Source organism: Poecilia latipinna, unplaced genomic scaffold (genome assembly GCF_001443285.1).
Source record: "Poecilia latipinna isolate Pla-1442-1.1 unplaced genomic scaffold, P_latipinna-1.0 Scaffold51, whole genome shotgun sequence".
In the NCBI taxonomy this organism is placed as follows: Eukaryota; Metazoa; Chordata; class Actinopteri; order Cyprinodontiformes; family Poeciliidae; genus Poecilia; species Poecilia latipinna.
This window is the reverse complement of record NW_015112667.1, coordinates 17,131-34,123: the sequence shown is the minus strand read 5'-3', so window position 1 is coordinate 34,123 and position 16,993 is coordinate 17,131. Positions and strand designations below refer to the sequence as shown.

Genomic DNA, 16,993 nt, shown 5'->3' with positions numbered 1-16,993 from the left:
TTGTCCTCACACCTGCTGGAGATGAGTCCTGATCCCTGTAGCTGGTTCTCCTTGGCGCCCTCTGGTGGATACCTGCAGGAAGTGTTAGGAAAGACACAACAACAATATCCCTTTTCTTGACAGTCAGGAGGAGCAGTCATCAAAATAATGAAAATAAGAGTCAATATTTTGTAAACTAAAAGATGTTTGTGGAGTTCATAACAATTATTAACTAATTTCTGATCAAATACAATTGAAATTTAACCAGTTCATTCTAGAAACACTTAACAGCTCCCAACTAAACTCATACAAGCTGTTTTAAAACCACTTCACAATTGTATGAGGTGAAAAGCACCTATAACGAAACAGTTTGGTCAAATTTCTCTCGTAGCAGCAACATAGCTGCCAGACCGCATTATTTATACAGGATAAGGATTTATTTTATTGTAATTAACATTTGCTGTAACATTTGACATGACTACAACATCACCTTATTTACAAGTGGGAGTACAAGTAACCTTAGTCCATATGATCAAAGCTTTCATGTGATCCTCATAATTAGTTTGCTGAATAACCAAAGCGTTTCCCCAATAGCAAAAACCACATATCAGATGGATGAATGTGAAAAATGCATTAGCATGGATTTTACACCATTTAAAACCAGATGTGGTTGCATGAGATGACTGCTCTGCATCAACAGCAGATAGCAGACATTCAAATACCTGTTTGATTTGAGTGACAATGACAGAATCATCTGCATGAAAATGGTACAAGGGATCTGAGAAGCTTGCACACAGATCAGAAACGCAGATTGTGAACAAGACGGGTCCTAAGAATGAGCCTTGAGGTACAACTTTAATGACACACACAAAGACACGCGCGCGCGCACGCACGCACAAAGTAGTTTTTATGAAGCAGAATGTCTCACTGTTATCTGTGGGATCAGATGACAGATAGAGCAACACAAAACCTTTTCAAACGAAATGCCTTGAACACGTCACTGAGAACTTTTAGAGCAGAAGCAGTAGGGCTGTTCTTCCTAAAGCTGGTCTGAGGAGAGTTCAGGATGTTTGATTCAAATAATCCCTTCGGTCATGCTGAACTTCATTTGTACATTAACTTCACACTGACGGTGGTGATGGTGGTAGGAGTTCATCATCTGCTGGTTCGAACCCCCTGGCTCTGTTGCTCGGAAAGACCGTCAGACGATACACACAACGCTATTCCTGAGCAGAAGCTGCAGAATTCCACTGATTTTCAGGGAAATCTGTGTCAGGGAGGGCATTTTCCAATGTATCACAAATCCATTTTTTTCCCCCGGCTCTAGTGCTGGACTAGCACATTTGTTACATGAATAAGTTAAGAAATTGCATGAATAAATTCATGCTAAGAGTGGTTAAAGTAATTCGGGTTTGAAATTTGATCAGAGTGTGACATCTTTGTTTTAAACAATCTTTGTCACATTGTGATTGCGGAACCCTGTAACCATGTCAACGAGAATTTAGGCAGTTAGGGGAAAGTAAACAGCTCGTGAACATGCTGGATGCACTTTACACGCTTTGAACCTCGGAGAACTTTCATCTCTGTAAGTATTTATATGTTTGGAAAACATTTGTTGTATTTTATGTGGTTATTAAAATGTAGAGCAGTGTTCACAATTTTTAAGTGTAGCATTCAGGTGAGTGTATCAGTTAGTAATGTATGTTTCCTTTCTGTTGTATGTCAGTTACAACAATAAATTATAAAAGATCAGTTAAGAAGAGCAAGCCTTCCTTGGAGACATTTTATTAGTTTTTTTGTGGCTGTCTATAGCTACAAATTGTCACGTGTTGTGAGGATAGCACAGTATTTACCCAGAATGCCCTGCGCTACAGTCCGGGACCTCACTTTGAAGCGGTCTTCACATTTACAATTGTCTTTTCCAGTTTTATACATCTAGAGACTGAATTTTTGTATTTCCATAAAAATTCAAGCACAGATGGGGTGGCAAGCATTAGTGAGCCAAAATTCCGAAGCCTATGTGAATTGTAAGCATTTTTATGTAAAGCATGACAAAAACACCAAAATGACAGCTTCGTTGTTCAGAGAATAAACTTTGGACCAAAGACAATTCTCTCTGCTCTGTTTCTCCTGGTTTCTCCTGTGTATTTCTCATCTGCTCACATTTCTACTTCCCTTGAAAAGTGTAAAATCAAAGGCTGCCCAAATACCAGACTTTCACATAAAAGGTGTCACGTTTTTAACAAACGACAAGGTGCAATTTCTCTCAACGTTAAATGTGTACGATTGAATACAGTAATGAACTCTAAATGTAGTCAAGAAGAATAATTTATTTTATATTTTCTCTTTTTTTATTTACCATAACTGTACACAGTGCAGAGGACAAGGAGTAGTCCAATCGTCACCCTGTGGTGTTTGGGTAAATTAATTTGATTCACAATAAACAATCCCAAATATGACAGAAAACATTTCTTTACTTACTCAATAACACAGTGTTTTTTGCCCGAAACCACGTCATTAATGGATGAACGTCTAACTTCACTTGAAACATTTGCGTTTCAAGTGAAATTTTAGTCTGTAGATGTTTAATGCTGATAAAGACATAAATGAAAAGACTGGCTATTGTAATTGCAGTGAAAGGTGGCTCTACAAAGTACTGAGCCAGGCTACTGAATCACACTAAGTTTTTCAGGTTGTTTCAAAAACGTTTGAAATTCATTACTAATGTTTGGCCCACTTCACAGTTATGCACTTCTTTGTGTTACAGAACATCCTGGTGAAATATGTGACAAACATGACAAAATGGGGAAAAGCCTTTTGCATGGCACCGTAAGTACAGAGCTCTGTGTACAACTTGCAACATTTTCTTATAAATGTTTACTCCTTGTATTTCCTTCCTGGGAGCCCATAGGTCAGTCTTTCTCAAACTGTGGCCCCCCCAGTGGGCACCAAGTGCTGCATGTAAGCAGTAGTTTATTTGCAGTGACGTAAGCTCAACGCTACAGCTAGCTTACCAAAAGATCGCCTCGTGACGAGGCGGTGAACAACGCTGCGCCCCACGCTGACTAACTGCATCTTAACACCTAAAATAAAATTATTTACAGTTATATATGGGCTTTTTCCAAAACCTCTCAAATCTATTTTTCTTTTATAATGCTTCTAAATTACAAATAAGACCTTATTAGTGCAGACAACACTTGTAGGACAGAGCTTTCTTTTGGATTTCCATGCGTTTTCCATTATTGGAAAGCTTAAAATTTACACTTTCACAACCTTTAATAACTCAAAACGCCCCGAGTAATGGGTCATGCCAACTTTCACTTTAGGATGAACAAAGATAATGAGTTAAGAAACTTATATTTTCATTTCAGATTAAATGTATTAAGATGTGCTATTGTGGGGGCAGTTTTAAATTAGGATGTCCGTTAGGATGTTTGCTAAATGGGGTAAGTGGTTCTTGGCATGAAAAAGTTTGAGAAATACTGCCATAGGCAATAAGCAGAGTTGGAAATTGAACAAATATATGTGTTGAACTATTTTGTTCTTTTATTATATTTGCCATAAATTATGTCCATATAAATGGTTGTTTCTGCAAGATGAAGAATCTGAGCTTTAAAAACTTCTCAAGTTTGAATTTTTTTTCTTTCTTTTTTTTTTACTTTGCATACAATTTCTAAATACAAATAAAAACAACTGAGAATGTAACCTTTAGAGAAATCTTCACTAAGGCTTTTTTTTTTTTGTCCATGCAAATAAACTTTTTTCGGCAACACATTTAATCTATAAGAATTTAAATTCCAGTTAATTGTCAAATGAATACAGAATGAAGAAGCAAGATTCAGCCTTCGTGAAAACATGAATCTCTCAGGGGGGAAACTTCAAGTTGTTCCCCGTTTTTTTCCACCTCCACCTCTATTTTTACAGGAGCAGATGTATGCCATCTCCAACTATACAAGACTACTTGTGTCTCTTCTTTCCTGCTCTCCCTCACCTCACGAGCCAGTGTAAACAAGCAGGCCGATCACAAACTGTCGCAGAAGATGATGCTGTACAGTGCTTAAATACAGCCACAGTTGATATGCTTTTATAGAGACACACACACATATTCTGCATCATTCTGCTCTCCTAAAACATCCCAGCTCACATGTCTGCAGAGAGGTTTTGATTCAACTTACCTAGTCTGCCGAAATGTGGCTTTTCAGAGCGGCCCTGCTGTTTGCTGCACTGGGTAAGTAATTTTTTTTGTCTTTTGAAAGCAAGTAACAGTAGTAATTAAGACACCCAGGACTGCTTTAAATCGTGGGTTGTGCAGAGAAAGGTCTGGCATGGATTTCACAACTGTTATTTACTCAGAGACGATTTTTTTGGTTGCTTATCACTCGGCGGCACGTGTCCGGAGACTTTTGGTTCAAAACTGTGAATGAGTACTTTGTAATGTTTAACTTTTTTCTGAGAGCCGTGCATTTGTTGCATCATCCCCTCAGTTCTCAGGATGAAAATTGCTTCTGTGATAATGCAGCTCAACTTGATACTACAGTGAAACTATTGCTCTAAATCTGAATACTCTTACTTTCAATGACTCTTACTTTCATTTCAATGAAATGGATCTTGGTCACATTGAGGAAATAGTATTTCCTTTGTTAAATGTGACTTCAAATTCTCTGCAGGGTCTGTTGTCGTGTAGAAGAAAAACTGAAATCTTAACAGCGAAGCCCATCCGTCCTGTTGCAAACAACTTCATCTTTCTGTTTCATTTCATTACCAAGAAAAAGTATTAGCGTCATCTGAAATAGGAACTTATTTCACCCAAGTTAGTAGCTTTTTTTTTTCTAAATAATGTGCCTGAGTGTTTGAGATAGAGGATAGTAGTGAGAACTTATCACAGTATTTATGATACCAGTTTTTGCGCCCACTCTAAGCCAGCAATGATGCCATAATGAGAAAAAAATATGTTTTTCTAATATGTAATTCTGAGCGTGTGGTTTTTATTTACCTAAACAGACTCAGGCAAAAATTCAGTATTCTGAATTTTAAGCAAAATTCAAAATACTGACAACACTTTGGCTCACTCTTGATTTTTCAATTCATCCGTCCCAGCCATGTATACAGAATTTTACAACAACTGATGATATCATGGTTACTTGATTGTGCTTTAAAACAAAACTATGCGCCTGGAAAAATGCATAATACTGCCCCCTTCAGCTGAAGCAAGTGAAATGCATCGCTTCAGACGGTGGGCTCTTTTGTGGATTTGTGGAGGATTCAATGAAAGTTTGAAATAATATAGGGAGGGCGTCCTCTACTTTGAGGTTCATTAGTGTTTCACGTTTTCTCCATTTGTGAAAAATGATTTTCACTGTGATTCGCTGAAGTCCCAAAACCTTGGAAATGATCTTGCAAGCCATACATGACTGATACATTCCAAAGACTGTTACTCAGGAATGCTGATTATATTGTCACATCGAGTCAGGTTAGTTTGAATAACTTTATGTTAATAAAACATAATAAAAATTTTCCTTTAGTATTTACTCGCCTTGTTTTTGTCTGATATTAAGATTTATTTCCTGTTGTGTAACATGTAAGTGAGTCAAAAACATAACAGAAGAAATCTGACATGGCAAATATCTTTTTATGGATCATATTAATGTTAATAGCTACTTATTTCATGACATTTTTATCACAAACATGTATAGAATTTAAAAAAGAATTGTGGGTACAAGATAAAATTTTCTTCTAACCTACATACAGTATATTTTTTAATTAACCAGATCTTAAGAATTTACAATTAGCATGTCTCATTATTTATATCTTTGGTGCCATAACTGCACATTTTATACCAGAAAACCACATTTAAAACTTTATTATTCCATATGTTCAATTAATAACAGTGGATTCCATAGCTCTATTAGAAAACTGACTAAGCACATCTTGAAGAAATGCCTGTTAAAAATGAAGCAATAGTAAGACTCATACAATTAGATATGGTAGGTTATTTATAGTGGCAAGAGTGTTCTTGTTAAGTTAAAAATAGGTCTCCTCCTTATCTTGTCTTTTTCAGATTTAATTTCCTGTGCCACATTTCTAGCACATTTAAACATGGGAGGAGTCACAGGCCGAGTGAAGTTTGACTCTGAAAAGAAGACAGCCACCTTAATTGTAGCAGGTGCAGGATCCTGCAGTGCTGTAAGCATTTCCCTCACTGTGTTCCCCGTCATGTACGGCCACTTCGCTCAACCCTGCTCTGAGGCACACATTGGTGTCAACGTCTTCACCTTCACTGCTGATCCTTCCTCATCGTCCCCGATAAGTGTGTCAGGCCTCTTTGGACAAATATCAAACTTGGATGACCTCTCACTGTCTTTGGAGACATGTGACGGCATTAAAATATGCACAGTTGTAAGTCAAGGTCAGACACGACTGACTCGCCAGGCGAGATTCACAGAGTCTGTTGCTGGTAACATTTACATACGTGCTAATGTAAATAATGCCAACCCTAGGCTTCTTGCTGACCTCGTGACTATTGGTCAGGTGAATGCCCCAGAAATCGACATTAACATCTTTGGATCCACAAGTACAGCAGCTAATTGTAAAATACTGCTTCGAAGCTTAAATCCAGCATCTTTAACAAATCTGGGAAGTGTGAAAGTCGGAAACCCTCTGAGTCCTCAGAAATCCCGTCTGGATATTAGTAGCTTTAGAGTGTACTCGTATCTTCTCCTCAGGGTAGGGTCCAGTTACAATTGTGCTCAGGTATACAACATGCTAGAGAAAGAAGTGAGAGCTGTCATGAACATGAGAGGAATCAGTGGATATTTCAACTTCCGTCAGGCTTCACCGTTTGACGTGACACAGCTTAGCGTGAATCTGGCAAACTTAAGGGAATTAGTTGGCCCCTACCACGTCCACAATTTTCCTGTCCCTTCAGTCAGGTCAGGCCAATGCTCAAATGATAATGTGGGTGGACACTGGAATCCGTTTGCTGTTGACACAACTTCTGAAACATACCCTGTAGGGCCTGGATCAACTCATGACAAGTATGAGACAGGTGACCTGAGTGGCAAACACATGTTCCTTACAGGTAGAAATGCATTGGATATGACATTTACTGACTTCAACCTTCCTCTGTTTGGACAGAACAGCGTTGTAGGTCGCTCAGTTGTGATTCACCTGGTCAATGGTGAAAGGTACGCGTGTGCTAGCATTGGTTATCCTGGTGCAGTGACAGTAGCCAGTGCCACGTTTCAGACCCCTGTGGTGGGAAAGATTATCTTTACTCAGTTGGTGAACAATCCCTTGTCAGATGTGTCCATCTTTATGGATCTGTCGTACGGAGATCCCACAACAATAACGACTCAACACCATAACTGGCACGTTCATGAATTCCCCATTAGCTCAGAGAGGGATGATGACGAAGGGAGGTGTATCACAACAGGAGGCCACTGGAATCCTTTTAAGATCAGCACAACTGATAGCAGCTATGCCCTTCACTGCAAACCATCCTGCCCCCTATGTTGTGAGGCCGGCGACCTCGCCAACAAACATACCACCATTAATCTTGACACCGACATAGGTGGCGTCAAATCCAAACACTTTTTCACTGACGTCACTTCGTGGTTAGACATATCTGGCATTACTGGTCGTTCTGTGGTCATCCATGAAGCAGAAAGGGGAGGCCCGAGGATCGCTTGTGCCAATGTTACTGAAGTCCGGGTCCCTACAGCCAGGTTAGGGACATGGTTTGGCCCTGGATCATCCAGCGGCCAGGTGAGATTCTCCCAAGCTGCCCCTCAAGGCCCTACAGAAATCACTGTGTCCTTAAAAAACCTGCAGTCCTTAGCTGGAGGCTACCACGTCCACATCTTGCCCATTATTGTTGGCAGCAGTGATCCTTGCTCAAATGCAAACATCCTTGGCCACTTTAACCCACTGGCCTGGAACACATCTAGTTCTCCCTCACCGGGTGTGGGCACCGTGGACCAATATGAGATAGGGGACATCAGTGGGAAGTTTGGGATGCTTACTGGCCAGAATAACTTTGACGCTATGTACATGGACCCTAACATGCCGCTTACTGGACCTTACAGCATCATGGGAAGATCTGTCGTAGTCCACTACACCAATGGATCACGGTAAGAACCAACAAGCATCCAAGTTTGATAATAAGGAAACAGAAAGGTAGAAGTTATGAAATGTTTTGCCGAGTATTACCACAGGTTCCTTCTTCTTAAAAAGAACTGGGTAGTAGCATTTTCACTCTAACCACAAATTCCTTGTGCAAAAGATCAATGGTTCAAAGTTCTGCCAAAGAACAGGAAGTACTTATCCTCCTGAAAACATTTAATAAAATGAAAAAGGCCATAAAAAGTGTCAGGAAGGTGTAAAATTAAAACACACTGATGCCTTTACAGATGAAAAAGAAATCCAAGATGCACCCTAATCTGGCCACAGTATCATATCATCCCAATCCATTGAGGGTACCTGTGTGAATCCTCAAGCCATGATCTTTTAATCATGGGTGTTTTGTGTTACAATACTAAGATACTGTATGTTCCTCTTTTAGAGAAGATTACTAACCAGAATATAACAGAAATAACCCAACAAGATTGAAGCTACTGGACTTGGTTATTTCAAGACTATTTCATGAAGCCATCTGTGTTTTCTCTACAGAATGATGTGTGCAAATATCTTACCTGGCCCAAATAACGATGGATATTGGACACTTGCCAAGGCTACATTCGATCTAACAGTGACTGGGACAATCACACTGGTAAAAAACACATAATTACCTTAATCTGATCTGCTCCTTGTCTGCTGCGGGATGCCAAAATTGTCTGATTTCATACAATTCTGTATTGTCTTTGGTTTGAGAACCACAGGCTAAGCCAGTGGTGCCTAAAGTCGGTTCTCGAGGGCCAGCATCCTGCATGTTTTAGTTCTCTCCCTGGTGGTAGTAACAAGCTCTTCAGCATGTCTTAGGCCTTCTAATGAGCCATTATTTGATCCAGGTGTGTTAAACTAGGGAACTTGAATGAAAAAAAGATGATGGGCCGACTTTGGGCACCACTGGGCTAAGCAAATCAAATTCAAATCCAAAAGGACTTTATTGATCCCAAAGGGAAATTAAATGTTATGTTTGTATGGTTTAGGTTTGTGCTGGTTTTTTGTGACACCCACATTATCCACTATGCGTGTCACAGTGGGTAATGTGACACCAGAGTGTCACATTATTGTACCCACACAGTAATGGGTGTGTCACACAGTAATATTCTGTGTGACACACACAGAATATAACACACACACACACACACACATTACTGTTGGAGATGTGGTTGTGCTCTTGTGGGTCTGGTGCAGTGATAGTATTGTATCAATCAATCAAATTTTATTTGTATAGCACATTTCAGCACCAAGGCATTTCAAAGTGCTTTGCTCAAAACACTCACTGTTTATTCAAGTTGAACATTGAATAAACAAAAACATTACATTTCCTGCCGAGTCGAAGTTCTGTCCTTCGAATCGGCAGAGAAAAAAAATAGAACAGCGGGGGAGGGGCAGGGGGGACTCCAACCCGCACCCCTTTTCAAACAACAGGGGGGACTCTAAACCCGCACCCCTTTCCAACAACGGGGGGACTCCAACCTGCACCCCTTTTCAGCAATAGGGGGGACACCAACTTGCACCCTTTTGCGGGGGGGACTCTAAACATGCACCCCTTTTCATATACCATTTTCTCCCTAGTGCTTGAAACCGGGTTGGAATTCAAATCCCAATTGTTATGTTCCATAAGCAAGTCTAGACAGGTGGGTTTTAAGTCGAGATTTAAAGGCACTCAGTGTTTCAGCTGTTTTACGGTTTTCTGGAAGTTTGTTCCAAATTTGTGGTGTATAGAAGCTGAATGCTGCTTCTCCTCATTTGGTTCTGGTTCTGGCGAAGCAGAGCAATCCAAATCCAGAAGACCTGAGGGGTCTGGAAGGTCGATAAAGCAACAACAGATCTTTAATACCCTCCGATAATACCCTGCAGGCACCCCTGTCCACTGTTTTAGGTGTTTCCTTGTTTCCAAACACCTGACTTAAATGAAGGGATGCTTCTGGAGCTTTTGGTGGCCAAAGAGGAGGTCATACAAATCCTTCGAATCTGGTGTGCTGGAGCAGAGACACATCCAAAATATGCAGTGCATTTAGATTCACAGTAAGCAAAATTTCCATTAAATAGTATTGGGAAGATGTTAACAGATGATAAAAGAGTGCTTGAAGCAAAAGAGGCAATAAACAGACAGGAAATGGGGGAAGCAGTGCTAGTGTTTAGAATTATGGCTCAAGCCCAAACCTGACCTCGAAATTTGAGCCAGACAGGGCCAGAATTGATGATCGGGTTGCGTCGTGTGGTGTTGGCTTTCTGTGGCGCATTTGATAAATCTGCAATATGTACAGTACAGAGAAAACCAAATGAGAATGTGTTCCATAAAGCTGTGTTATTCTGATTTTGATAGTCTAAATCAGTAGTCCCCAAACTAAGGCCCCGTGGGCCCGCCTCCACATTTGGTCCGGCCCCCTGAACAATACCAGAGAGCATTTAGATTTTTTTTCGTATACCATATTTTCCGGACTATAAGCCGCTTACATGTGGATTTTTCTTCAACCACCAGGGGGCTCTTTAGCAGGAAGTGAATCATTGGAAGTCAAAATTGGAAATCAAAGAAGAAAGCGCCAATTAAAACGGAATTAGGTTTTAATAGGGAATTGAAATTTGAGAATTTTGATCAGTTAAATAGCATTGAGGGGAAAAAGAAGATTTTTTTGTTTTTTTAAATAATACTGGGATCATTATGAGAATTTGAGGTATAGATATTAGGATCCAGTAGATGGCAGTAGTGCAACAATAATGGATGCAAGCTGCTGTTGAAATCTAAAGAAGAAGAAGAAAGCGCCCATTTTCATTTAGCACATGGTATTAGCAGACACGAAGGATCAGCACTTTTACTGTTAAAGTTACCATTCGGAAACTACCGTAATCAGTTCAGTTAAATCTAAACTTGGCAACTTTTTCTTTCTTTTTCAACCGTAATAAATGTGATATTCAATTGACCTGTTATGACTCAAATTTTGGGTGTCCGTCCCCCTCTGCTGCTGCATCGCTGTGGAAAACCTTGAGCGGCAGAGATATCTGCGGCTTATAGCCCGGTGTGGCTTACAGTCCGGAAAATACGGTATTTATTTCATAAATAGTGTTATTTCCTGGATTTTTTCTGTGAAGAACCCAGAGAGGGTTATTTGATTGTGCTTTCTGGGAAACAATAAATTTTTACATTTAGGCACTCCTGCAATCATCACACTTTTTCTGTTGCAAACTGACTCCGGCCCTCCACCAGAGAAGGGAAAAGTTATGTGGCCCTCACAGGAAAAAGTTTGTGGACCCCTGGTCTAAATATAGGAGTAGCCAGCTTACCCTGTTGAGGAAAGAAAGTCGGGAGTAGACGGTCCGCAACACACAGCGCAGCACACTGCACAATAAATGCGCATGCAGCTCCGCTCTGCTCAGCTCCTATCAATCACACATCCCAGATGATTTGCACTTGACTCGCACGACAGTTACAACAAGCGATAAAATGTTCCATTGGATCTGCTCCATCGATGGAGCTGAAACATGTTAAATAAAAAAAACAAGAGACGTTACACTGCTCACTTAACACCATTAGTCGGGTCTGACCAGACTCGGACACGATGCCTGTGGGCTCGGGGTAGATAGAATTTTTTTAGGCCTTATCTAAACTCTAAGCAGAGGCAAAAGTTTCAGCTTAGCTTAGCATCTTTCTGCTGGTTAACTGAATGTATGTGCACTAAACTCTGAGGCTCACCCTGATATCAGCTGTTTATGTCAGCTGCCATCCAGAGGCTCCACACTGAGTCTTGCTTTACACCTAAGCCTCCACAGAGCTATAAAGGAGGAAACAACAACATGAGCTTGTTCTGGTCTGGCCAAATAATTTGGGAAGTGCCTCAGCAGTTACTAAAAAGAAAACAGATATTCACACATCAGTATAAATCACTTTATTCAGTTGACAATAATCTGTACGTCTACTAATGTCAGGCACCTTTGGTTTCTGTCCCTTCAAGAGCCAGCAGGTGTTTCCTGATGGGAGTAGCAGTGATGTCACACTGAATGTGGACCTTAAGTCACCTGCAAGTCAAAGTGTAAGTAAAGGGTAATAGGGTTAAATAATGCAAAACATTACAATGTTAGCCACCGCCGGTCAAGGATCCCAAATGAACAAGTGTGGAGTCTTGAGTTCCTCCTTAAAAATCAAAGTAAATTTCAAACATAAAAAAAGCACATTCATGCTATAAATTAACATAACGCAAAGAAAATGTCTAGTTTGTGTTGTCACTTTATATTCTTATCGTAGAACAAGTTTATTGATATTGATCAGAGAATCCAGTTGTCTGTTTGCTATTCCTATTCATGTGTGTATTTGCACTTATGTCCATCATTGCGACAAATAAAGGCAGCGGAAACATAGTTTGTATTTTAAATATGCTTACAGATTCCTGAGGCCTCCCTGTTTATCGCAAGCAACCGTGTGGATACCACCAGCGGCCTGTGCACCAGCGTGGGACACACTTTCAACCCCTTCAACATGAAACCACAGGTGAGGCAGGCTGTTGGGGACACGTCATCATATGTAAATACATTCAGAGATAATCTGAGGATAATTTGAGGAACACTTTTTCATAAAAGAAACAGCAGCAAACTAGGAGAAGAGCATGCCGGAAAGTGGCCACATACTTAGGATGTTGTTAGCTTACTTGTTATAAATACTTCAGTTAAAAGGACACAGTTTTTTTTTTGTTTTTTTTTTCCACAGAATTTAAAACCACTATGGAACAAAAACACCACTGCAGAAGATATGCAAATAGAAAAATTACTTACAGTAGACTGTGGAAACAATTACTTCTGGAAGTTCTTTAACAGCCTTGATAAAATGGTGATTAATCTCATATAACAGGTACTCACTGTCTAACCCCATATAGTTTGACTCTTTGTGTGTGTGTGTGTGATTTCTTTTCCTCTTCCAGAGCTCCAGCTGTTCGCTACAAAACCAGTTGAGCTGTGTGGTGGGGGAAATTTCTACAAGGCATGGCAGAGTCAGCCTGAGAAGGAGAGAAGTTTACTCTGACAGCAACATCCAGCTGTCAGGAGACCACACAGGTGAGACGACTGGAAATGAGGGTCTGTAGATGTGGGGAAATGTCAACGACTTAAGCATCAAAGATGGTTTTCAGTTTTACGTGCAACCATCCGTTTGTGCCATTCACCATGTCATCTTCCACTCTGTCAAAAGCAGTGAGTGGACTTTACATACAAAATGTTGCAAACTCATTGCCTCAAAAAAAACAAACTTTGCTTTCATAAATTCATGTTTTATGTGAAAGCTGTACATTTTAAGTTTACACCACTCAAATAAATTGATAATTACATTAACTTGTGCAATTTCAGTGAGCATAACTTAATAAAGCATCACTTGACGAATTTTCCTTAGTTTGACTTAAACTAAATTTCAAAGACGTCTTGACATTATAAGATATATGCAAATAAGCTATTTGATCAAGACTTTTCCATGATAAACAATATTCTGAAATGTTACTTTCAGCAAAAATTTTTTACGGCCTACATCACCAACAGCAGCACTATGTTTGTTAACATACAGACATTAAAGAAACATGGTGTCATCAGAGCTCCTCCCTCCCCCAACACTGACATCAGTTGCACAAATGACAATTGAGTTATGTTCATTTGAAATCTTTTATTAAACATAATGCTTTGCTTTATAGTGTAGTAAATCTTAATCATTTTTGTTGAATCCCCAAAAATGTCTGACTTGATATTCTATATTTGATCCAAGTTGTCTACAGGTCTTTTGTGTTGAAGAGTGGTAACAGCATCCTTGCGTGTGCCGACATCCTCCCAGAATCCCAGCTAGCAGAGCAGATCTTTCCCAAAGTGAGCTCCTTTAGCCGGTGAGTAACAAACTATCCTGATTTCTCTCAGGATTCACCTGGTAAAAACAGGATTATTTCTAAAAACACTCATTCTGTCTATTTAAATTCATTTGGAACATTCTAGATATGGGGGACATCTGGTTGTAAATATTAAGGTTAGCTATAAGTTTAACAAGGATTTAACGAGTGTTGTACCTTATTCCTAAATTGCATCGTTTGGAAGATTTTGTTATTGCCTTGATTTTCAGTTTGCATCTCTTGTTCTTGTTCTTCACACAGCCTTGTTATTGATTTGTTTGCACGTCTTGCTGTCAGTCATGTCTAATGGCCGACAAGAACCAAGTCAAGCCAGGAAGTACGCAGAGATAAACATTGCGCAATATACGGCTTTATTAATGTTTTTATTGCAAACAGAAAGTCGTAATCTGGAAACAAAAATAATCGGTGTCACACACATTTATGGGTTAAACCTTTGCTATGTTTTTGGTTCAGTTTTGAGAAGAACTGAACAGTTCAGAAAATTGTTTTTTTTTTGGTCTGAATTATTTGTTCTCACAATACTAAAAGTTATTTATTTATGTTTATATCCAGATATGATTTCCGAAGGAGAGTCGCAAATGTTCTGCTTGCAGACATGGTGAGCATCACCATCTTGCCCGGCTTTCCCGTCGTTACAGAAGACGGAGAGTGCCAAACGGTCAGCTACATGGTGTCGGGTAAGGAAGAAAACCACACACCAATGACCCTGACAGAAGACATTGAACGAAGTCAGAATGCCAGAAATAATTTCTCTTTCTCCATTTAGATTGAATAAATCTGTCATACCTTGTAAAAGAATTAACACCCTTGTACTTTTTGACATTTGACATTAATTTTTATATGATAGACCACCACAAAGCGATGTATGACAGTGAAGTGGAACTTTTTAACTACTTACGAATACAAATCGAGAAAGTGTGACATCCATTCGTGTTCAGTGCTCTGAGTTAATACTTTGTGGAGCCACATTTGAGTAAGATCACAGTTATAGGTCAGTTCAGTTATGCTAGGTCATAATTGAACTGAACTGACTGAAAGTGATCACATTCAGCACCACAAAATGATTGACTCAGCACAGCTATAAAAGCGAGAAAACACACTTGGCTAACAGCCAGACTGACATATGAGATTCTAATGTATTTCCGTTTTCTGCTCTTCTGAGAGAAACAAAAGGAACTTCTCATGACCTCTAGCTATACACCTGTTGGAGGTGATTTCCCCCATCAACCATCCAGACATAAGCTTTTATCTCCAAGCAGTCAAAGACCAGATCAGATCTATATTTAGGTCTGGTTTTTCATTCCATGCACTTTCAGTTGTACCACTGGTTTTTCGTGCCCCAGTTTCAGGTCTTTTGCAGTCGCCAACAGGTTAACTTCCAGGATTACGCCGTGTTTTGCTCCATCCACCTTCTCGTGCGACCAGCTAAAGAAAAGCCTCCCTAGAACATGATGCTGCCAACACCATGTTTCACAGTTGACAGGTTACACTCAGGGTGACGCGATGTGGAGTGTTAGCCTCCACATCAAAATCCCTTTAGTGTCTCCTGACCAGAGCATCTTCTTCCACACGTTTGCTCTGCTTACTGATTGGCTTGTTGACTGCAGACCTGAGGCTTTCTGTCAGGATTACCTTTAGCCACTCCTCTATAGAGCTAGATCAAGGGATATTAATACTTAAGGCGAATCACTGTATCTTCAGAAATGCATGTCAGATGTTTACAGCATGATGTTGTGAACATCTGTTGCAAACATTGCAGCTCATATTTGCTGCAGGTTATGTAACGACAGTGATGGAACGATGTCAGCATGTTCCGACTCATTGCATTCAAGTTGTTGTGACGGTATTTCGTCAAGCAATTAGTCGCTGTTAAAAAAAAGGGGGTTTATCTCTGGAACCTGTCTGAACTGGAAACAACAACACAAGCAGTAAAAGTAGATGGAAGAAATTGACACTAACAATAGAAGTAAATTGTAGCTAGGAAAATGGCAGCTTTCAGGATGATGTATTTACTTTCAAATTTAAGGTACCGGTGTGGACCTATTAGTGCTTAAAACTACCACACTAAAACTGGGAAGCTTGTAAGTCCCCAAATCAGGACAATGACCAATCACTGGCATTGAATATCTTTAGAAATCCTCCAAAACCCGCTCAGTAACCCGACACCGGAGTTGAGTGTCTGGTGAGTCTCATTTTCAGCCCATTCCTCTTTCGCCGGGGGGAAACAGAGCGGCGTCTGTACAGAGGGTTTACACAGTGCAGCACAGGACAGCTAATTATACCCTTACACGTCTCCCACAAGGTGAAAAGTTTGCCTTTGCAATAAGACCCCTCCCCCCACCACTATCAACATTAGAGCCAGATGGTGGGCTTTCATCAAGTTGCAATAAAACAAAATGTTGATGCGCTTTCTCATTGACTACCGTTAGAGTAATAGTAACATTTTGCATGACTTTGTGTACTTCAAAGGAAATGTCAGCACACAACATCTTGAGTCTGTCAGAAGCAGTAAGCTGATGGGCCCGTTCAGAGAAACTAGCTTATGTGGAAGTAAGTACCTTCACTAATACCAATTCAGTTCCGCTTTTGTATTCACCTTTATTCGAAGAGTAATTAGTCACCTTTTCAAGTCAGATACTTTGATTTTTGTGGACAAAAAGACTGAAGGGGCGCACTAAGAACTGTGTTATGAGTTGTAATAAACTTGCCGACATATTACAGGGTCACTGTGATGATTTTGTAATTTTCTCTGACAATGTGACTAGATAAAGGCATAAACAATAATTTGCAGCTTCCTTTAGTTGTTGGAACTCCCTCACATAAACTGTACATTGTGTTGCTATTAAAACTGAAAATAAAAAAATGAGGAGCTTTTTAAAAAATAGGAATAACCTTAGTAGTAATATACAGGTGCTGGTCATAAAATTAGAATATTGTGATAAAGTTCATTATTTTCCATAATGTCATGATAAAAA

The 16,993-nt window shown here is 39.8% G+C and overlaps 2 protein-coding genes across 2 annotated transcripts in view; both read left to right on the top strand.

Annotated features, from left to right (window-relative positions):
* Window positions 1-1,459: 1,459 nt before the first annotated feature.
* LOC106958945 (uncharacterized) lies at window positions 1,460-8,112 on the top strand. Its single transcript, XM_015051140.1, has 4 exons — window positions 1,460-1,564; window positions 2,747-2,808; window positions 3,904-4,207; window positions 6,038-8,112. The coding sequence occupies exons 3-4, from the start codon at window positions 4,168-4,170 to the stop codon at window positions 8,110-8,112; spliced, it is 2,115 nt and encodes a 704-aa protein (XP_014906626.1). The 5' UTR covers window positions 1,460-1,564; window positions 2,747-2,808; window positions 3,904-4,167.
* Window positions 8,113-8,629: 517 nt separating this feature from the next.
* Window positions 8,630-16,993, top strand: part of LOC106958969 (uncharacterized) — a 13,970-nt gene continuing 5,606 nt past the window's right edge. Inside the window, exons 1-7 of the mRNA XM_015051165.1 lie at window positions 8,630-8,746; window positions 12,096-12,173; window positions 12,524-12,628; window positions 13,056-13,188; window positions 13,883-13,997; window positions 14,571-14,695; window positions 16,488-16,568. Of these exons, the coding sequence (XP_014906651.1) occupies window positions 8,648-8,746; window positions 12,096-12,173; window positions 12,524-12,628; window positions 13,056-13,188; window positions 13,883-13,997; window positions 14,571-14,695; window positions 16,488-16,568 (736 nt within the window). The 5' untranslated portion in view covers window positions 8,630-8,647. The remainder of the gene's footprint in view (window positions 8,747-12,095; window positions 12,174-12,523; window positions 12,629-13,055; window positions 13,189-13,882; window positions 13,998-14,570; window positions 14,696-16,487; window positions 16,569-16,993) is intronic.

Excerpts from the sequence above, each read along its gene's own strand:
- LOC106958945 (XM_015051140.1), top strand. The coding sequence starts at position 4,168 with ATGTGGCTTTTCAGAGCGGCCCTGCTGTTTGCTGCACTGG. Across the intron at positions 4,208-6,037 it reads CCTGCTGTTTGCTGCACTGG|ATTTAATTTCCTGTGCCACA; the intron begins GTAAGTAATTTT and ends TGTCTTTTTCAG.